The following is a 22751-nucleotide window of genomic DNA, read 5'->3' as shown; positions in this document are numbered from 1 at the left end:
CTCCTTCGCGGATATGACTTTTCCGAAAGCCATCTTTATCCCTGCGCTCTGGACTCCATGTTTTGCATATTCTGGTTGAGTCCAGATTCTCAACCCTTTTTAACAGCAGCCGGCGGAAACTGAAAACTCCCGGGAATCCCAAACCGAATCGTTCTCCTGAAGGCTGCCACTTTTACGACCCCACCCTCCCGGAAAAAATCCCAAAGCTTTATAAACTACACCAGCCGACAAATTAAGATAAAGGTAACAACGGTTTATCCAAAACATCTCACAGGCCATTGCTTCACTTTTGTACAAACGGAAACAAAAAAAAAAAAGTCCCAACTGATGGTAAAACATAAGAAGTCCCAAACACTGATGCTACAAAGAATTAGAAAAACGTATGTACAGGACCCTGTATTCCTTGACTTTCTGGGTAAATGATCATAGGTGTTGGCTTGTGTTACGTGAGTGTTTATACAGGCATACAAAAAAGTTCTCTTTTTTTGTTGTTGTTCAGTTTCAATAAAAGCTCTTATTGGACCAAAACGAAACAAAAAATCTGCCACCATCTCCATCCCCCAGCGCGTCTGACGCCCTCCCCCTGATGTTTCCTGGTGCAAATTCAACAGCAGCAAGTAGCTTAGTGCCATTCAGGTCCACCTGGCTCCGGTTCGTTCAGGGTCCAAGTGCCAGTGCGTCCTCCCTGTGACGGACATCGTATAGTCTACCCGGCTCGGCGCCGTCTGTCACCAGATCACGCTGGATATACTGGTCTCCCTGGGCAGCAGCGGCAGCATGGCGTTGTTGCCGTGGGCCTCCTCCATACTCTGCTGGCGCGGCGACTTGGACTGCGGCCGCTGTCCGTTGATGAGCGTCATGGGGATGTTGCAGTAGGTGTGCTGGCTGCCCAGCGTGGCGAGCGGAGGGAGCGGCGGGAGCGTGCCGCCCGGCGGCATGTCGTAGTCGTAGCTACGGTAATAGTGTTTCTGCCTCATCTGGGTGTGGCAAGAGTTGTGGAAGGTGGAGCGCAAGTCCGGGTGCGCCGTCGCCATGGCGGTGGAGGTGGCCGCCGCCATGGAGATGGCCGAGACGGTCTGGAGCTCGCCGAACGGGCCTTGCTCGCTCACGTCCAGCACCTGCTCGTGGGAGATGCTCAGGGGCTCCATGCGCTTGAAAGGCATCTCGTAGAGGAGCTGCTTCCAGAACTTGGAGTTGAGCGTGTTGCTGGACGGCCCGCGCCACTTGATGACCGTCAGCATCTTGATGGTGTGCTTGAGGGCCTCCACCTCCTGGTAGTTCATGATGCCGCGCAGCTCGGCGCACTCGATCAGGATGACCTTGATCTCGCCGGTCACCAGCATGTTGCGCAGCCGCGTCTCCAGCTCAAAGATGCTCCACCCCCTCCGCACCACGTAGCTGGGCGTCATGACGATGATGAGTCGCTTGCTCTGGTCCACGCAGCGCGCTACGTCCTCGATGTAGGCTAAAATACACACACAAAGACAGATAGATAACTTTGCATAAGTACAAATGAAAAAAGCATATTCTCTACTTGCTTGTTACTTGCTAAGATAACTTTAATCGTACATGAGAGTACACAGAGCTTATGGTTGATGAAAATATGATGAAACATATCACTCGGGCTATTTGAAGAACTCTCTTGGCCTCGTAGCGACTGCTTACTCCCTTTAATCAAAGTTTCAAACAACCAAATCCAATTAATTTTTAGACGGAAACGTGATTTTTAAAGGAGTCGTTTTAAATTAAACATCTGAGGAACTCTACAGTCAAATCTACAGTACCGCTGATTTATTCATGAGGATATTGACACATTAAGTGAAGATAAAATAGATATATTCTAACTCAAATAAACATCTTCTGCAGCACTTAATAATAAGATGTGCAGCATTATAGACAAAAACAAGAGGAAGGGGTTTTACTAGAAGATGACAATAAACATAAAACACTCAAAGCCAAGCAACGTGGACCTACAGTTGCGTCTTAAAGGGGAACACCGCCTAAATTAAGAATATGTTATTCCCAAGGCCGAGGAAAGTTCAATTAATATTTGTGAACGTGAGCTACTCTCTCTCGACGCCAGAAACCAGAGAAGTTAGTCTCAACCTCGTGATGTCATCAAGTATAAAGTCTGCAGTTGCCCCATAGACAATGAATGGGAGACTGATTTTATGGATCCGCAAAATGTTTGTTTACTTTTTTATCATACCCAAATGAGCTTTATTCTATTGTATTGCAGAAAATGTTCCCATATACTGAGAACATACCCCTGGGTTTAGAAAATATGATGACAGTTATATCGAGCGACAGCGACGGGAATATCAGGGGAAAATAAAGTGGTGTTAACATGATTCAAATTGACATGTGTTTCTGTTTATCACTATAAAACAGGTCTGAAGTATTAAAGTTGAAAGGTTTTAGAATAAAATAAGAGTCCCCTTTAAACACACTTTATACATGATGACATCACAAGTTTGAGTTTTAGCGCTCTAGTTTTTGGATTTAGGACAGTTGTTCATGTTTGCTAATATTTTTTAGACGATCTTAGACCGTAGGAATAACATGTACTGTATGAATATTGAAAATGGCCGTAGTTCCCCTTTAAGACAAAATAAATGTGACTTTACAGTAAATAAAGTATTGTTTTCGCGTCCCTAATGACAGCTGGTGGCGTAATAATGAACACGATGAACTGTTTCCAGGCCTGTCCTGGTGGGTGTCAGGAAGTGTGTGTGTGCAGCTAAAGCCTGCTTTTAGCCTCTCTTGGCAGAGACAAAGACAGAGTGGCTCCTCAGCAGCAGGTAGACGGGATTAACTGGCCTTCACTTCCCAATCAAAGCTTACGACCCTCTTGTGTGTGTGTGTGTGTGTGTGGAGAAAATGTGTTTTCCTTCCTCCCTCTTTCTTTGAGTCAGCAAGATACTGAGTGTGTGTGTTTGTGTGAATAATATCTTGCTGGTCTTTAAGCAAACAAACGCCACATCTCCTCTCCGTCCTTCCTCTCCATGTCTCTCAGAATGAACTCTGTCTTTCATGTCACGCTCCGCCCGAGGCTTCGCGATGAGAAGGACCTGATTAGAGCAAACTTGGATCCGAAGTCGCCTCCTTTTACTTCAACATGACAAGTCAATCTCCGTAATTGGTCCTTATGCGGTAATTCGTCACAACGCGTCCCCGGAGCTGAAAAACTCCCCAGTAGGGTTCGAGCTTATTCACTTTGGGTTCAAGAAATCAGACGAAAAACAAGTTTTTCCTTTTATCTTATCATGAATAAAACAAATGGGAGCGGATAAATGGATACTATATAATTAGCTAATGAGGCGTAGTTTCATTTTATGTTTTGGATTGATTAAGCTGAAAGTAAATATGCCTTGTCTGGTAACACTTTATAGCTTTATAGATTCAATTTCCTGCTTTCAGAGACCTCACAAGCTTTACAATCAAAGTGGTGCATGTGTAATAATTGATTCCTGTCTACATAAAAACAAAATCAACGCTAAATTACACCAGGCAGAAAATCACTGGTGCCCTGCTCTCTATAGTTTCTCTAATTTTTTTACAGGGACAAGTCCATTGTGACTGTTCTAAGTAGTACAATGGTATTAAGGAAGTCTTGTCAGCAAAACATAATTAACTATAGATATTTCACAGTATTACTTTGGTATACAGCCAAAGTCTATATCATCTAACAAATGCATGAGGTGTAAATACAAAAAACTTTTGAAATGTAAAGTTGTATTTAGAGCTCATTCCCTATGCTACACAGCTATTACCTATGGAGGACAAAAGCTGCCAAAATAAATAAATAAATAAATAAAAGGGGAAATTAAATAGTATAGTAGATAGATAGATAGGGGAATTAATACAAAGGCAAATAAATAAAGAACAAAATTAAAACAAATATCAATTTATGTCACATTTTAACAATTAATTAATGACTACATTTATTTTTAACATTATTTTTTGGTGTATTTAATGGTAAATTTATTTATCGAGCCATTTATTTGTTTATTTTTGGCAGGTTCCGTCCTCCATACTAGACTGGCATGTATGTCAGTCAATGAAAAATATTGTGGCCATCTTTCCTCCATATTTTATCTCTGATTTTTCTCTGACTTCCAACTTCCACGCTGCAGAAATCTGCTCAAATTTAGTTGCTGGCACAATCAGCGACTACAGATTTGGTCCAACGAAGCCACAGCTACACCCTCAGCGGACATCGGCCACCGTACAACAAACCGAAAGATCGTCAAAGTCTCCCCCCCTTAAGTCACAAGACTATCAAGACTGATTGTGTTTTTATAAGTTGGGCTTCAACCTGAATTTGATGTGTTTTGTGGCATCATGATTCCAGGTAGAAAGTAGTCCAGTAGTCAGTCAAAAGTATTTGATGTGTGGTTGTTGGGACCATGTGTAGCTATAAAGTTTAGACAAAACAAAACATTTTGAATATATTTATGGGACTGGCAGTCTGTTTGAATAGTTTTGATGCAGTGAACCCCACACATTTAACTTCTCAAGCAAAAATAAACAGTGTGACTAATCTGTAATTCAGGTAAATGCGAGTGAAAAACATTTAATAATTCATGATTCATGAAGGCTTTATAAGTTGAAACTAATGGCTTTATAAATGGTTAAAGAGGACCTATTATGCTTTTGTGCTCTTCCCTTTCCTTTAGTGTATTATATAGTTTTTTTGTGCATGGAAAATATCTGCAAAGTTACAAAGCCCAAAGTCCACGCCAAAAAGAGAAAACTGCTCTTGAACTGCCTGAAACGCCTCACTTGAAGTCCTGCCTTTTTTTCCGTAACGTGGTGATGTCACCAAGTAACACGTTTGCATAATACCTGCCTGGCGGCTAGTTTGGCACGCCCTCAAACAAAGCTAGTTAGAGCGGAGCTGAAGCAGAGTCTGAAGAGTTTGGTTTGATTAACCAATCACAACAGAGTGGGCCAGCTGACCAATCAGAGCAGACTGGGCTTTCCTTAAAGAGACGGGCGCTAAAACGGAGCGTTTCAAACAGAGGGTGAAAAAAGATGATGCAGCACAGCCGGTATGAGAAAAATAAAGCCTTTTTTTAACATTAAAAGATGTAAACATGTTCTAGTCGCAACCCCAAATACAAGTACGCACCTAAAAATGAGCACAATAGGTCCTCTTTAATTAACAAATAATCTATTAGTGAAGTAATAATGGCTAACCAGACCATTAACCACTTATAAAGCCAAATTATGAGTGTTACCAAAATGATTTTCTACATTACTGATTGGATGAGAGAATCTGCACCAGTGTGTGTTGACACGAGCGTTAAAAATCTGGGGAAAAAAAAAGTACCTCTAAGTAGTCTTGTGTCATCCTGGAAATGATCATTGGTGAAACCTAAACATAGATATTTACATTCAAAGTAGGATCAAAAGATTTGCAGAAAAGCATATTTAAAAAAAATCAAACAGTTCTGTCAATGTGGGGACATGTGGGCTCTGGCATAAACTGTGTTTCTCTGGTGGTCCACTGGCGATTGTACAAGCCAGTTTATTCCAGTTTAATATGGGACGTGTAGCATAAAAAAGACAAGGAAAAGTGTTTTCATTTTGGCGGCAGGAGTTCAGTCTAAACTAAAGAAATCTATCAGAATGGTTAGATGTTTAACATGTTAAAAATAATCCAGCATCTTGTGGAATAACACGTTACTTATCAGCAGCTCAGGAGGAGGATTGTTGACACGTGTTAAAACCCCAAATGGCCAAACTGTGTTTATCTATAGCCGTGGATTATGCTTTATTATATCATCTGTTGAGATGCTAATACATTCCCAATGGGAACTAAATGTTTATACGCGGACACAATAAGCCAGCGAGCTGTGCCGCCGAGCACTTTAGATTCCTCTCAAATCCTTGCATTTTTATGCCATCTTTCCCATATTACAACAGTCCCCCTTTCGCATCGAGCACATAATCACAGCGAGGGATTCAGTTTATAACCTTGGCGCAACGCCACTGAGGAGGAGCGTAATTAGTAATGGCGGTATGTGCGGGGAAGACAGGCAGATGCAAGTATTCAAATGGAGGCTAATAGCATAATGATATTATCAAACTCATCTGTGTGATGAGTTAATCAAAGATAAGCACGGGGCATGGTGAGACGCTCCATTAGAAATATACTGGTGGCAAAACATGCATTAATATCCATGCATAAAGAGCTTTTGGATTGTACAGCTGACATCGTTACACAGCGGCATGCAGAGGTACAGTATGGAGCTGGATCAGGACATGTAATAATAGGGTTGGCTCCTTTTCCGCCACTTTTATGCTGTATATGTAATTGAGGCTATTACGCTTCCCACAGGCTTTACATTGTGTAGACAATGCACTTTAAATACTTGCGTGCATAAAGGAGAAACTATTAAATCCAGACCTTTTCTAGTGAGTATATTAAGGCATAAAGGACATGTTTGCATAATTCACTTTCACAAAGGAAGCCTGAGCGGGTCTGACTGCAGGAGGGGCTGCACTCAACACTTATACTAAACCTAATGCGCACTTTATAAACGATTCTTTCTAACGTTAATTAAAATTATTTTCAGTCAAGTATGATTTATCTATTAATATATTCACATGTACAGGCTAAAAATTGCATACTGTAATTATTACACTTTTCTTTTTATTACTATTTTCTGCTATGAGTGACACATTCCTCAGATTAATTGAGCTGATATTCACTGTTCCTCAAAACTATTTTTGTCGGGTGATTATAATAGATTGATACCGATGTCTTATTTGTTAGTGTCGGATTCATGAAACATGCAATCAGAGGCTCTTCAAACCTGTTTCTTAATATACGGCCTCCCTGCACAGCATGCGTAGGGAGGAACCATTAAAACAGAGCCAGACTAAACTACAGGGGTTCTTCAGAGGCGCTGCTAAGAACACGGGGATACTTTGGAGACCCTAAAAGATTATTGTGATAACATAAAGGTTCCTTTGACGGCCACAAGTCGAACCACCGATTGGAGGTGTTTTTTTTAGCAGCAACCTTTTTTCCTTCAGACGTACCCCCTTGGTTCTATCAGATGATCTTACACTTCATCGACGCGACCCGTCATTTGAATCCACAATCTGGATGTTGCTTCACTATATTTCCATACAGTTGAAATGTGCCCAATGATGCCCAAAAACATCCAGCCTACTGCAGGTTTTTTAAGTGTCGTAACTGTTTTAACATTACTATTAGACATTCCACGTACCCTCTGGCAACTGCAGAAGTACCAACGCAGTGAAAAGAAGTACTTGCACGCTGCTGTCTTTATCTGAGGTCTGTGGTCGAAACATTGTGAAGTCCATGCAGAATTAAAGAAGAACTGAGAGCAAGATAGCAGTGTGCAGGTACTTTTTTAGCTTTATTTGTGCAGCTTACCGAGCTAAAAATGTATGGATTTGCCTCCTGACTGTTAAGTACCCCTTAGAATACAAGTACCTCTGATTGGGAATCACTACTACAGACTTTCTCTCACGCTAATGTGATGTCTGCGTTGCCACAACTGCAACTTTGTTCCCTTTATAAGCTGGAATGTGATGCTTATTAAGTGCATATCTTATTGCTTACAAGCAGGTTGTATTCAACTAAAGAAATAATGCAAAATGATGACTCTCTACTTTTGTTTTCCTATTATTTTCCTAACAAAAAATGTAACTGAAGAACCCCTAAATTCCACCTTTTCTACTGATCCGCTTCGGTTCAGCCAGTGGTTAGAAGAAGCTCACTTTGTAATGATCGGATTAAAAGGTAATGACGGTCTAGTCACGCCACAACACAAATGCATCACAAACAAGGCATCATCACCACGGCACTGACAACACGAGCAACACCAAGCGACAAAAAAAAAACATTCGACACAACTTGACATCGCCGCGAGAGAAGAGAGCTTACTTCCTGTGGGGATCAAGTCCCTGTCTGGAATGAAGAGTTTATACCCATAATGCTTCTCCAGCACGTCGGGGAGGATCTCCAGGGCAAAGCGCTCCTCCTCCCGGGTCTCCTGGCTCCACTGGTCCGGGTCCACTTTGGTGTAGGACAGGTAAGCGTCGTAGTCCTTGTTATCTGCAGGTAGAAGGGGGGGAGACGGAGATGACACCAACAGGGTTTGTTAGAGTCTCGGCAAACCGAATAAAAGAAAGTGTGCTCCCTAGAATATGCGCATCGCTTCGTGCATGGGTGTTAAGAAGCTCCCAAAACCACTTTGCTCCAATTAAAAGCGTATATGTTTTATGATTTGGACATGTTTCCTGCTTTGGTCAGCAAAGTTATGCGCTGCTGTGCCCCAGATCCTCGCAATCTATTTTCATACTAGTGCACGGAGAGCTATTCATTCACTGGGAGACTTCATTGAGACAGGACGCCTCCATTACACTGACCTCTGGGCACTTCTGCCCATCTGAGTGCTTTTCATTACAGCTCCGTCCCCACTGACGAATAATGTTACCTTGATAGCTGCTTTGCCCACTGCAGGCAAAACAAATTAGACTCCAGCCTGAGCTAAATGCCCAACATTGCCTGCGAGGCCGACACATGGCGTGGCTCCATCACCCACATGAAAGCGCTGATTGATGACGGATTTGAAAGGAGTGAGCGGAGAGACGGAAAGTGAGGAGTGAGGGAAAGACTTTAATGTTTCTTCTCGAGCTGGAGCACTTCAGCACAATGAGTCAGGAGGGTGGAAGACATGGAAGTGAGATATCCCAGAGCCTCTGAGTACTTCAGGAAGGAGATAACAGCCTCTGGCTCCTGCAGTAACAACTCAACTCCAATGCGGTGCTCAAAGCTAACTGAACAATCAAACCGCTTTATCAATTAGAGTGATGTAGTCCTCAACCTAGAGGATCTTTTTTTGACATTACATGGCCACTGTATTAAAGAATGTGGACACTGGCCTCGTATTTCAGCCTGGTCTTTTAAAAATGATGTTCCCATACAACTAAACTGCTTTGTCGATTACGTTTCGAGGGAAACGTATGTTCTCCCGGATTACGTTTGTTTTTGACGTATCACAAATACGTTTCTAATCAATGTCTGCAGAAGTCCACGTAACGAGGAGGTCGGGAGGGTGGATGGGTCAAACAAACACAGGACTTTCACCCAGGAGACCGCTGTTCGTGTCACATGTGAAACCAAAAGTCAACGTTCACTTATTTTAATTTAAGTAACATACATAGTTACTTTAAGCCAAACCATGATGGTTTACTAAACATAACCAAGTAGTTTTGTTGCCTAAACATAACTAAGTAGTTTTGTTGCCTAAACATAAATAAGTAGTTTTGTTGCCTTAACGTAACCAAGTAGTTTTGTTGCCTAAACATAAATAAGTAGTTTTGTTGCCTTAACGTAACCAAGTAGTTTTGTTGCCTAAACATAAATAAGTAGTTTTGTTGCCTTAACGTAACCAAGTAGTTTTGTTGTCTAAACATAACCAAGTAGCTTTTTTTGTCTAAACATAAACAAGTAGTTTTGTTGCCTTAACGTAAGCAAGTAGTTTTGTTGCCAAGTAGCTTTCTTTGCTTAAACATAACAGAGTAGTATTTTGCTTAAACATAACCAAGTAGTTTTGAGTTAACCAAGTAGTTTGTTGCCTAAACCTAACCAAGTATTTTCTTTGCGTTTTTGTTTTGTTTTATTTCCATTTACAACCGTTAACACGTTAACCACGTGTTTATAACTGTGACCGTAATCCGGGAGAAAATACGTTTCCCTTGAAATGTAGTTGAGAATGCAGTTTAGTTGTATGGCAATGTAATTTTGTAAGAGACAGGGTTGCATATTTATGTACTTTTGATCTTGGGGCTGTTAACTAGGCAACATAGTTTCAGTCTTTATGCTACAACTTACAATTTTAGACAAATACAACTTTGTGTTGACAGTTGGAGGTGGCCCTTTTCTGCTTCTATATAACAATACCCCTAGGCACAAAGCAAGATCCATAAAGAAATGGTTTTCTCAGTCTGGTGTGAAATAGAGAATAGAGGATTGTGTTTCCCTGGTTACTCAAGATAATCTACAGCAAACTGTTTTCAATGGAACAACTTTCTACCAAAGAAATAGTCCCTGTGCATAAAACTGAATTACTAGTAAGCTGTGATTTTGGTGAACTGGCCCTTTCTGATTCTGATGTGCCAGTTGCGACTGCTGTTGATCAGCCACAAATCAGATATGTCACATTTCGGGGTCATATTCATCAGAAGGAAACAAAAATATCAGATTCTATGTGTTTCTTTATTCACTAAAACCTTCATATCTGTGCCACAAAAGGAGGGGGGGAATCAGAATTGGGACACTCTTGAGCTGCGATGTGAACACAGCCTTTGAGGGGGAAACTCATTAGAGACACGAGCAGGCTTTGGATCTACGACTTCCTGTCTTCATTATGATTCTGGTCCCTTTGCTTTGTAGAGGCCACCTGCAGCGCTGGTGTCGTGAGGTGATGTTTAACCCGTCACAACACCGCAGAAGAAGGGAGCTGAGGATGAGAGAGCCGGGTCGAGAAGAGAGGAAGTTCAAGAGGAGGGATCAATCCTCAGCACAGTATCCCTTTTTTATCTTTTAATATCCTCTCCATTTTACACTCCTGCCTCTCTCTGGGCCGTGACACTGTCAACAAGATTCACTCACTTCCCAGTGGGTAATCTTGACATTTGGCACTCGTACATGGCACTACGTAATTAATCAAACTCGTTTTATAACACGCAATTCATTTTACATCGGGGACACGTAAAAATAATTGAAATGTAACCTCGTAATCACTTAGTAGAAATAACTGAGGCTTATATTCTACTTCTCGGCGACATAAATCTCCCTCTCTGTTTTTCTGTGGTAGCATTTAAATGAAAGCTGTGTAGGCAGATCGGGGGCTATTTCCGTGGAGCTGATTCACTCGTCTGTAGTGAGAAAGAGGGTGAATCTCGAAGGCGGAATGACCCCGCTGTTGCACCTTGAGGAGTCACTCCTTACAAGAAACCGGTGAGGTGTATCTGAGAGCGCAGCACACCTCCGATACCGCATCCCAGCACTCCTCCGTCCCACATGCCGACTGCAGAGGAGCTGACGCTCAACCGCGCTCGGAGGGGCGGGTGGTAATGTATGCGAGTGCATAGAGAGCCCACAGTTAGATTGTGAACTCCTGAACTCGCGCCGGAGAGCGCCAAGAGAATTGGAGGCGTAATCTCTGGGATATTTCTGGGCTTCATTACATTTAATGGAGAGTAAATTGGAACGTAACACACATACTTAACTCTGAAGCTACAAAAGCACACGGGGCGGACTGCTAATGACTGGCTGAGTACATTTAAACATGGCGTTTTGTTTTCCAGAACTAACAAACAGCTACATGAGGTTATAGAGGGCTGCGACTGATGATTATTAGTCGATAGGATGTCAGAAAAAAAGGTTTGCATTCTCTGAATCATTTCCAAGACGTTTCCTAGAAAGAATGTAATTTAGAAGTAATTATAGGGAAAACAGATTGTCAAATTGGTACATTGTACTCTGTTTGACAGGCGACGAAGGTGAGGGGTATAATTATATATTAGATTGTCCTGGTTTTGACGATGAGAGATGTTTTTTGCATAACTATTTCAATATACTCTTTGAAGGTTTTTTATGGAATAAAGAGAAGTCTAAAGTTTTAAAGTCCAATTAAAGAGAAGCTATTATGTTTGTTTCCCTTTCCTTCAGTGTGTTATATAGTTTTTTGTGCATGTAAAATGTCTGCAAAGTTACAAAGCCCAAAGTCCACGGCAACACTGCTCCTGAACTGCCTAAAACGCCTCGCTTGAAGTCCCGCCTTTTCACCCGTAACGTAGTGATGTCACCAAGTAACACATTTGCATAATACCTGCCTAGCAGCTAGTTTGGCACTCCCTCAAACAAAGCTAGTTAGGAGCGGAGCTGGAGCGGAGTCCGAAGAGTTTGGTTCGGTTGAACACTGTCTCAGAGTGGGGCAGCTGACCGATCAGAGCGGACTGGGCTTTTCAAGAGGGTGGGGCAAGAGCTAAAAGTAAAGCATTTTTTGAACATTAAAGCATGTAAACATGTTCTCGTAGAAACTCCAAATACAAGCATGCACCTGAAAATAAGCATAATAGGTCCTCTTTAACTAATTCCAAATACCTGCTCTGTAACCAGGAGAGTCTTTTAGTCAGTGCATTGGTCACCTGAAGATACATAAATGTGAAATGTGTTTACATGCAAGAACTCAACAAATATGGAGATTAAAGTTTCCAACGACAAATACATGATGTACTGGGGTTTAAATGGAACTTTTCTTTCAAGGACGCTCATATTTCCTCGACAATTAGTGCCAAATTACAAAGTTAATTCAAGCAAACATCCTAGGAAATTACCAAATGCCCATCACGACTACTCAGAGCCCAAGGTGATTCCTTCAAATGTCTTGTTTTGTCCGACCAACGGTCCAGTTTTACAATTTCTAAAATACAGTGTCTATATATTTATCTGTGAAGCCCTGACAGAAGCGGTTTCGTGTAAACTCTCCATTCGTCTCCTTTGTTTTTCATTACATCTGACAACATCAATTGACCTTCCGATTACAAATGAGCTCCTTTTGTGATGCTTACCTCTGCGTCTTAAATATGCAAATTAAACGGGATGCATTACAGTCGCCGCGTGCGAGATGGGAAAACTATTAACGCTCAGTGTCTCCAAACTACGCCGAACACAGACGGGGAGGCCTCATAATTCCACGGCGCGCTGACAACGCTGACATTCGTATTTATGGCGGAGCGTTGATGAGTTCCCACCTCCTTGACAAGCTCGCCCGGCTGTTGTCATCATGAAGCCTATTATTGATTCCACTGACACCCACACAATGTGACAACTGAGCGGTCTTTAACTAAATAGTGGCGCTGACAAATAGCTGACAGTCCGTCCTATTGTTACGTAGAGCTTACAATTTTACATCTGGCAGAAGAGGGAGGCAGGCGTTCAATTAGTTCTTCGAGTGGCCACGGTGAAACACAAGCACTTTCTTGGCAGTGTGTGCAGATTTATGTTGGGGGCGGGGGGGATCTGTGTGCATCCAAGACACTGGCTTAAGGGCTTTATTTATGAAAACTATGTGTGTGCAACTACATGCCGCTACTTCTCCCTGTCAGTGCAGCGGTTACCATAGAGATGAGATCTCCGTTAACCACCTTCCTGCCAAAGCTTTGTCTCCACTCAACTGGTTTTCCAGTTTATCCTTCGCTATTCACCTGCAGTACTGGTGATGACTTGCGAAGTGCAGGTGCGAGCGCGTGCGCGCTTGTGAATGGGCGCGCGCCAGAGGTGGCAGTGAAGTGATCTAATCGACCGCGGCGCGGAGGAAAGTATCAAGGGGTCTCCCGAGAGCTCCGGGAGGCAGCGCGCTGTGTCTTATTGAACCTGATCCCCTTATACTGGAGAACAAATTGAAAATCTGTTTCTCTCTCCAAGCACTCACTCGGGTGGCACAATTAAAGGAGACAATTGCTGTTTGGCATTAAGTTCAAGTCCCGACATTTTTTTCAACACAACTGCCTCCGGGCCATCCATTATGGCGAAGCTCTGCTTTTTCCGGGGGCCGAAAGCCCAACACAGCCAGCGGTAATGACTTTCATTGAAATGTCTGATGTAGCAGGCATCACAGTTGAGCAGAGCTGGGAATGTACGAGGAGAGGAGAGGAATGCTTTTTACCTTTTAACGCTCATAACTCTCTGGCTGTCTCTCTTTCCACTACGTACAGTCCCTCAGCCTCTCCGAACTAATCTCATTCCCCCTGAATTCATTGCAGCGCTGGTGCTTGAGAGACTCATTACAGGGGAATCAAATTAAAACTTGCTCCTTGTCTCAGTTTGATGCATTCTCAAGACAAGACTCATCCACCAGGCCCAATCAGAGGGCTTTTTCCCCTTTACTATTGCTGATGGGGCCTCAGAGTTAATGCTTTTGTCTGGCACAGGGACTGTGTTTGGATTTGCACAGTCTCTAGAGTGTTCAGCAGAATATAGTATCCTTTCACTCTTGCACTTGCTTGTGCAGACACATGGGAAACCATCAACAGTAGACACATACATGTGCAGGATCACAACCCAACCCCTCTTAACTTAAAGGGATGGTTTGGGTGTTTTGAAGTGGGGTTGTATGAGGTACTGATCCATAGTCAGTGTATTACCTACAGTAGATGACAGTCAGTTTGGAGAAACAGACAGGAGCACCAGCATGGAAGCAAAGCAGTGTACTGCTGTGAACGTGTTTTAGCCACCTAAAAGAAAGGCCCACCTAAAAAAACAATATCAGTTTTAGTGTATGCTATATTTAGAATATTTTCACTGGTCTATGTTTCTGACGGGAACTGAAGCTGTTATCTCTTCTCTCGCCAAAGCCACCAGACTCCATTGAAAAAAACAGTAATTTTACCGCGCAGAACACGGGAGTAGCTGGTTCTACTGCTGCCTCGATCGGTTCGTTTGTTTGTTCGGGTTGTATTGTGTGACGAAACCTAAGTCACACAACACAACCCGGTCTCGCGGGAAGGCGTATAAATAACACGACATTACACGGACATTCCGCATGTCATGAGGATTCATTTTAGGCTTTCTGTGTGTCATCTGTACGCCATGCAGCAAAACTAGGGTAACGTCCGCCGTTAGGTTAAGGCAACAAAACCACTTAGTTAGGTTTAGGAAAAACTTCATGGTTGGGCTTAAAATAAGTACGTAAACTAAGTAAAATATGTACAGAAAAGAAACGTAATATAACTACGGAAAAAACGTGACAAACGTCACTAACGTAACTTACAAAACAAAACACCAGTCTCCTGGTTGAAGGTCCTGTGTTTGTTGGACCCATCCACCTCCCCTTCTGCCCGCAAAAAGCAGTCTTTCTCACTTTTTATTCTACATCGCTAGCTCTGAGCACAGCATATTTATGTGGACTCATTTACATTGCAGTCAGTACAGACTACATGGCGTACAAATGACAGCTTTGCTTCCGTGAGATAACTTTCTCCAAACTGGGTGGCGTGCCGACCGTCATCTACTGTAGGTAATACGCTGACTATGGATAAGTACCTCATACAACCCCACTTCAAAACACCCGAACTATCCCTTTAATATTCTCTTTGCCTCAACTTGTCTACTTTAGTAAGTAAAAGACACTGGTGCAATAACTTCCCCTTTCGACAAAAGCTAAATTGCACCACTTAGGCCGTTTTGACAAAAACTACCACTACACCACAAAATGCAGCCTCCTTATAATTCTACTGTTTACAATCGTCAAATAAAATTATTGCCTGCGTGAAAGCTTTTCCAGAGCTCTACAAAAATTGTGTCAAAGTATTTCAAACTGCTCATATGCTTGTTAGGGTGCAATAAACAGGGCCAAATTGGAAAGTCTTTTTCTCTGTGTACAGTGGTCTTCTCTATATTTACTCCCGACACTATACTGCTGTGTAACAAAACAGGGTTACACTATATTTAACGAGTGATCAACAGAGCTGCGTGTCTTCTGCAAGTGGCACAGTATTGTGGACAATGACTGTGCCATTTGCAGAAGCTGACAGTGGTCTTCGAATGTGATCGGTCTTTTGAGGCTGCTGTCATTGGAAAAAAATAATCTCTACTATAATGGGTTTCTCCCATTGCTGTTTGATTCAAAGGCACCAAAACGACACCAAAACTCGCAAAGATATACAAAAAATACGGCATATCTGGGGTTGACAAATCCTGTTAACTAGAATATTTTCGCTGGTTATCCACTGGAATGACAATAAGAAAACACACGACAACCAAAATGTCCCCTGAAATACAAAGCAAGTCACCAGCAGCTGCTGTATTCACAGTGTTTAAGTGATCAAGGCTTCCTTTTAAAGCTAAACTTGGCAGCTTTTGCCTGTTGGCGGCTCTGAAACGCGGCGAGAGGGAAGTCATGCGTTGTCATGCGTTGTGATGTCAGCAAACAAAACCCAGCGTGAACATTTCTTACAAGGCTGGCTTGTGATTAGTTTTTTACAAGGATGCAAATACGAAAAGAAAAAGGAAGCACATCAAAAGCCGGAGTCGCTCGCTGCTGTTTAGGAGACAGTTTACAGAATATTTTTGCATAAAAGTTTTGGGGGGTCGAGAAGATTCCCTCAAATTGCCGACAGAAATTTTGGGACTATGGGAGGCTCTTTTCTGCGTCATTTAGACTGATAAAACAGGTGCGTATTTACATAAAAACATGCAGGTTTAAGATATGAAAAATAGCCCAGGTGTGAGTAAAAATAAATGCAGAGCAGCGCTGATACTGCTCAGGTTAGGGATTTGATGCCTACTGAGGAAACAAAGGATGCTTTCACAGCAGAGGAAGGCGCTTTAGAAATCACCCACTAAACAGAAAACACTGCGGTATCACAGATTACGGAGGATTATTATATAACGGCGCAAAGGAAATTAAGTTTTTATCTCATCTTACCTCCATCTATATCCTCGCTGCCAAAGTGGTTCCTGTAGAAGAGCATGAGCTCAATCCTGTAGCACTTGTACAGCGTCACCAGGAAGATGAGCAGCATCAGGATGGCGCCAAGACCTCCGGCCAGCTCCACCGTGTACATCAGCTCTGCTAATGTGGCAAACACAGTGAGAGAGAGGGAGTTTAATAAGTAAACTAAGAAAACAAGCACTCTGGAATAGTTTAAAGGGGACATATCATGCTCATTTTCAGGTTCATACTTGTATTTGGGCTTTCTTCTGTTCAAAAAACACATTATTTTTCTCATACTGTCTGTTTGAATATACCTGTATTCACCCTCAGTCTGAAACGCTCCGTTTTAGCACCTGTCTCTTTAAGAACCCCTCCCGAAAAAGCCCAGTCTGCTCTGATTGGCTTGCGAGAAAAACATGGTGCACCTTTGCAAAGGTAGTTCTCAAGCTGTGGACGGTATATTCGAATGAGTCTGCATGTGACATAGGAAGGGGAGACAAATCTGATTGGCTTGTTGAATCACGTTTTCTGATCTAAACAGCCCACTCAACTAAAGCCAATGTAAACACACTTGTGGAGGTCAGAGCAAGTGACGTAGTATTAAGCATGTGAGAGTTAGATTAGAGTGGGCGAGAGGGGGGATGGATGGGTCACACAAACACAGGACTTACACCCAGGAGACCACTATTGGTGCCCCGTGTGAGGCTAAAAGAAATCTGTGACTTCACGTAGTACCATGAGTCCCATGAGTCACTAGTTAGTGAAGTTAACGTCAACCACGACCGTTTCCTAACTCTACCTAAGTGGTTGTGTTGCCTAACTTCCTGTGAAAACGGACGTTTATTTTGAAAGGACACTATGCATGTAACGAGCGTATATTGTATACAGTAACGCAAGAGGGGTACCCCGTGCGTCAGTCTCCGATGCCGAGGGGCAATGACCAAACGGTGGTATTTGACAAGTTGGAAGTGAGAATGTGTTGTCTCCAAATACCCGAATGTATGCGCACAAGCACAAAAAAAAGTTAGTTTTCCATGATATATCCCCTTTAAGTGCCAGATAACTTGCAAATCACATAAAGTGAGTATGAAAAAGGGTCGATATGGGCTGTGATTTGCCAGATTCTCCTGAGATGTCCCTGTCTTTCTTGGACTCGGTAGAACTGCAAATGCCATCTATCACATTTCTGAAAAAGACAAAAAAAGAAATGCAGACGATGACTTTGTATTTGATGTCTCTCCACTTGTTGGGTGACCCAGAATTTGAAGGTCTGCGATCAATTCCCTTATTTCTCTCGAAAGAGTCTCGGATCACAACGCTGTACTTTTACACCGCCGTGGACAGAGCTGTCTCCAGCCATCCATTATCTAATGTCAGATTTTTACTATTTATGATCAAGTTTTAAAAAAGCAAACGCACAAAATTTGATTTAAAATCATTACATTTATAGGCACTTTAGTTTGGTTGAATAGTGTGAAAGATGACCCTTTTTACTGTCACATTTATCATTTTTATGTTTTTCTGATCTCACTGCAGACATTTGATGCTGTGAGGCTATATTTATTCTCTTCTTAGATTCTACAAAATGTCAGAAAGTTACACATCACTATCTTCCCCTCCAACTTATTTCTCTGCTCTTAAAGTTGGCGTGCATCCACAGGGCCCGGAATCTAACCGACGAACATCAATACGCGCGAAATAATACATGATGCAGTCGTGATGGATGAGGAAAGTTGCGCTAGCTATTTATGATTCTTCCTCCACATTTGTTTGAGAACGGCATCTCCTGCGGCTGTGTTAGTTTTTCTTACTTTTCCTCTCCATCTTTTCATGTTGCTCTAACCGGAATGAAAGTACAACCACTTCTACACCTGACACTTAACGCCTCGTGGCTTGATTGGATAATAAAAAAAAAATCGAGGCGCGACAATATAGCATATGACAGATCAGACCGCCGCACTTATGAAGATTGGTTATACATGTGCGTACGGCTGCAGAGAGGCGCGAGGCGAGGAAAAAGCGCCCAGAGCGGTCCGTTCTCCCCGCCATCCGTCATCACTGCGGGCTGAACTCATGAAAAGCATCAGTGGAAGCTAAATTCAACGAGCTGCAGGACTTCACTGTTGATATTTCACTTTTACGCTCGCATTATTCTAAATGTGTAAGAAGGACAGAACTGAATATCCAGTAGAAGTGAGACCAGTCGTGTTATTCGGGGGGATGAAAGGTGATATTTTACACTACAGGACAATGGGCTCCATTAAGCGCCGCGGTCCAGCGACTCGCCTTGAAAAACCAAGTCGTTTGCTTCGTCTTTTTCATGATCTTGTCTCTTTTTCAAGGCTTTTTACAGTGTTTCCTGTCGGATGTCACTCCATCTTTGGCAGTTCAACGTTTCCTCTTGGCTACGCCTCGCAAAATCTGGGTGGTCAGCCTTCATTGGCTGACTAATGGGCAACAGTAAAAAGGCTGGAATCGCCGCGCGCGCACACATAAACACGGACGGGGAGGACTCGCGTGCATCGCCATCGCCATCTCCATCCATCACCGACGCGCGTTTAACCTCGTTGGAGTGCGCAATGCCCATTCCACTGCGGCGGCCATCAGGCTGACAGCTCCCATGATGAAGGATGATGTTCCGGCGAGCTAACGAGCGTGGCCCCGCACCGCTTCATCACGCCTGTCTGGAGCGTCGACCTTCAGCTAAACTTACGGACGGACGTACGCAAACAAGAGAGCAAACAAACACACCGTGGAGCCTCTGACTTCCTCCTCTTGTCTCAATCCTGAATTAGTTTTCTGTTGCGGCTAACAAGCACTGCGAGAAGATGGATGCGAGCCGCTTCCTCTTTGCCGCCCTCTCCACCTCCGCCCTGCCCTCCCGCCTCAGTGAACACTCCTCAGATATCTGGACGGTGTAACAAGCCAGCTGCTCGCCCAGATTACAGTGGACGAGGCCAATTCTTCTCCGCCTGGCGTCCGTATTGTTGCGGCGCTGCAGTGGGACGGATTAAGACAAATTAGCTCCTCACGACTAGAAGGCCGGATTTGATGGAGCCACATGGCATCAGGCGATTCATCACCCCTCTTTTCTCCCTCTATAACTGCATCTCTCTCTCCGTTGTCGAGGGAGAGGGATGAAAAGAGAGACGAGGAGGAGAGAGTGGGGGTTGGACGGCGAAATAAAACAGAGGAGAGCAGCTGTGAGAACGGTGAAAGCTGAGTCTGCTGCTTCTCATGTTCGCAAATCAAGAATCTAGACGTTAGTTAGTTATATAGAGTATACGCATCTGTCGACTAGATGCTGCTGCTGCTGTGAGATAAAAAATGTATCAGAGGATATGGAAAAAAAAAAAGTTAGCCAGGAGGACTCCTCAACTTCTTCACGACAAGAAGTTGTACAAGAAAGTGAAGACATATTCTGCTTGATGCTGCGCAGAGCAAACTCATTTGGAGCGTCGTGCTGGTTTTCACAGCTTCAAGAGGCGAGCGAGGAAAACTTTGACGCGTTTTGAAAGGCGGCGTAAACACCGACTGGCCTTGCACTGCGCCGCACCACACCGTGGATGCAGCAAATAAAATAAAAAACACGGGGCGATTTCTCGTGGTCCCGCAATCCTGCGAGGACCGGGCTAATCCTCTCCGGTTTATTCTGAGATTCGACTGTGCAGCATAAACCCCTTTAATATAGCAAATGGAGGGGAACTGGGCTGCCATCAAAGCTGGATCCAAAGCTGCGAGCTTAAAAGAGAGGAGAAATATCTATGTAAATGTATTCAACGCTGACAACTTTAAGGCTGTAGAGACCCCCCAAGCCTCGGTAAAAAATAAAAATTATATAACCGCGCCGGAAAGTGTGCATCCTCTGTTTGAAATCATCGCGGAATCAACTTTCAAACAGTCATCCTCAGTGAGGCGAAATCAGAGGGAAAGCTCAAAAATGTTTGCTTGAATAAAAAGACAAGGAGGAGGGGGAGAGGCAACAGTAGTCAGTGATGAAAGATGAGAAAAAAAAGTCTGAGTGAGAGTTCGGCGATCAAAGGAGGATTTGTGTGCGAGTGTGTTTGTGATGGGGGAGGTCACTGCCAGACAGTCAAACAGCTTGTCTGGCATCACAACACCGAAGGCTGACTCTCTGCGAAAGCGATTTTTCTTTCTCTTCAAACTAATGCTTCCCCGAGCCGAGGTGGATGTACAGGCTTTTCTGCACTATCTACAATACTGTCCCATTTCTTTTCCTCCCCGAGGCGAGAAACAACTGGTCAATTCCCAGAGTCCCGCTAGTTGTTCTTCTTTGTACTCGGTAAATTGCTGCGAAGAGATTCACTCTATTGTCAGAGCAAAGGCTGTGGTATTAAATGGTGTTTTTCACCTCCAAAGCTGCAACATGCCATTATTAAATGTCAAGGCTTCTATATCCCTCTGCTAGATTCATGGTAAAACACTGTATGCTGTGTGCTGAAAAGTGAAGCCAATGCTGAAGTGCCTTGAACTTGGATTCTTTCTAACAGCCAGCAGGGGGCGACTCCTCTGGTTGCAGAAAGAAATCTGATTGTATAGAAGCCTATGAGAAAATGACTTGACTTCTCTCTTGATTTATTACCTCAGTAAACATTGTAAACATGAGTTTATGGTCTCATTCGTTAGTTTCAAGTCTTCTTCAATACAGCATGATGTTCACTTAGTAGATTATGGTCCCATTTAGAGTCAAATAGACCATAAAGCAGGGCGTGGCTACCTTGTGATTGACAGGTCGCTATCACAGCGTCGTCCATGTTTTTGTCTTAGAACTTTAACCCTTTCAGTGTATTTTCAGTTCATGAAAGCCATCAAGATGACAACGGCCAAAAGCCAAGATGACGACAGCCAAAAAAAACAAGATAGCGACGGCCAAAAACCAAGATGAAGGTTTTTTTTCCATCTTACAAATGAATCTATGTGCTTGTCTGTGTGCTCGCCTCACCTTTCTTGGTGAGCTGGATGTTGGCCTGCCGCCGCCCGTTGCCGTTCTCCACGTAGCAGGAGTAGTTGCCCAGGTCGCCTTCTTCCAGAGAGTCGAGGGTCAGAGAGATGGACACCTCCTGCTCCCCCAGGTGCTCCCGGATTGTCCTGCAAGATGGGGCAGGAGAAAGCACAGAAAAAGGGATGCATGGATGCTGATGGCGGTTGATGCATATGAAACACAAACATTGGGTTTGTCGTGACTACATTATCACTGACGTGAAAGTGACTGAATTTAATGTTTCTGAAATTATACTCATGAAAAATGACTTAAAGAGGACCTCTTTCAGGTGCATTCTTGTATTTTGGTTTTCTACTGGAACATGTTTACATGCTTTAATGTTCAAAAAAACGCTTTATTTTTCTCAGACCGGCTATGCTGCAGCACCTCTTTTCACCCTCTGTCTGAAACACTCCGTTTTAGTGCCTGTCTCTTTAAGGCCCCCTCTATGAAAAGCCCAGTCTGCTCTGATTGGTCAGCTGGCCCACTCTGTTGTGATTGGTCAACCGAACCGAACTCTTCGGACTTCGCTCCAGCTCCGCTCTAACTAGCTTTGTTTGAGGGCGTGCCAAACTAGCCTCTAAGCAGCTATTATGCAAATGTGTTACTTGGTGACATCACCACGTTACGGAAGAAAAGGCGGGACTTCAAGCAAGGCAGTTCAGGAGCAGTGTTTCTCCCTTTGGCGTGAACTTTGGGGCTTTTTAACTTTGCAGACCTTTTACATGCACAAAAAACAATATAACACATTAAAGGAAAGGAAAAAAAGCATAATAGGTCCTCTTTAAATTTTATACAGTTAAATGTTTGTCTATAATGAATGTAGGTCGTAAAACCAAAACAATGAGATACAAGAGACCAAAAGGCTCTAAACAATATAAAGAAAGGCAGCTCTAAGAGACACTGTGCAAACTGGATAAAATCTAAGGCGGAAATTGTAAAATTGTTAATGTTCACTCTATATTTAATGATTTTACCTGAGAGAGTGAAAGAGTCAGTCCTTCATTTCCCCTTTATTAGTGTAAAGAAATACATCCAGAAAGTGTTTGCCTGGTTCGACAAAGTAGATATTACAGACTTTTGGAGCAAACACACATAATCTTTTTTTTTTGGATCCAGACAGATCAGACAACGCTGGAAAGGAAGATTCAGTGTTTGAGCCAAAGACATGTGTCAAACATGAAGTTTCTGATGGTGGACAGCAACCATCAATTAATCAGGAAGGACCGACTGATGTATCGCTGTCTGCCCAAAACTTT

The 22751-nt window shown here is 43.1% G+C and overlaps 1 protein-coding gene across 2 annotated transcripts in view; it reads right to left on the bottom strand.

Moving 5' to 3' along the window:
- Positions 1–238: 238 nt before the first annotated feature.
- The window catches only part of LOC141763039 (interleukin-1 receptor accessory protein-like 1), a 258379-nt gene continuing 235866 nt past the window's right edge, over positions 239–22751 (bottom strand). The window contains exons 8-12 of one of the 2 annotated variants that reach the window (XM_074627287.1): positions 21454–21599; positions 16482–16628; positions 7928–8098; positions 5336–5380; positions 239–1465 (exon numbers count right to left, since the gene is read on the bottom strand). In XM_074627287.1, the coding sequence (XP_074483388.1) occupies positions 729–1465; positions 5336–5380; positions 7928–8098; positions 16482–16628; positions 21454–21599 (1246 nt within the window). In that variant the 3' untranslated portion in view covers positions 239–728. The remainder of the gene's footprint in view (positions 1466–5335; positions 5381–7927; positions 8099–16481; positions 16629–21453; positions 21600–22751) is intronic. The other variant, XM_074627288.1, reaches the window with a different exon arrangement.

This window comes from Sebastes fasciatus, chromosome 24, assembly GCF_043250625.1.
Source record: "Sebastes fasciatus isolate fSebFas1 chromosome 24, fSebFas1.pri, whole genome shotgun sequence".
NCBI classification, from domain to species: Eukaryota; Metazoa; Chordata; class Actinopteri; order Perciformes; family Sebastidae; genus Sebastes; species Sebastes fasciatus.
This window is presented reverse-complemented; position numbering and strand designations above follow the sequence as displayed.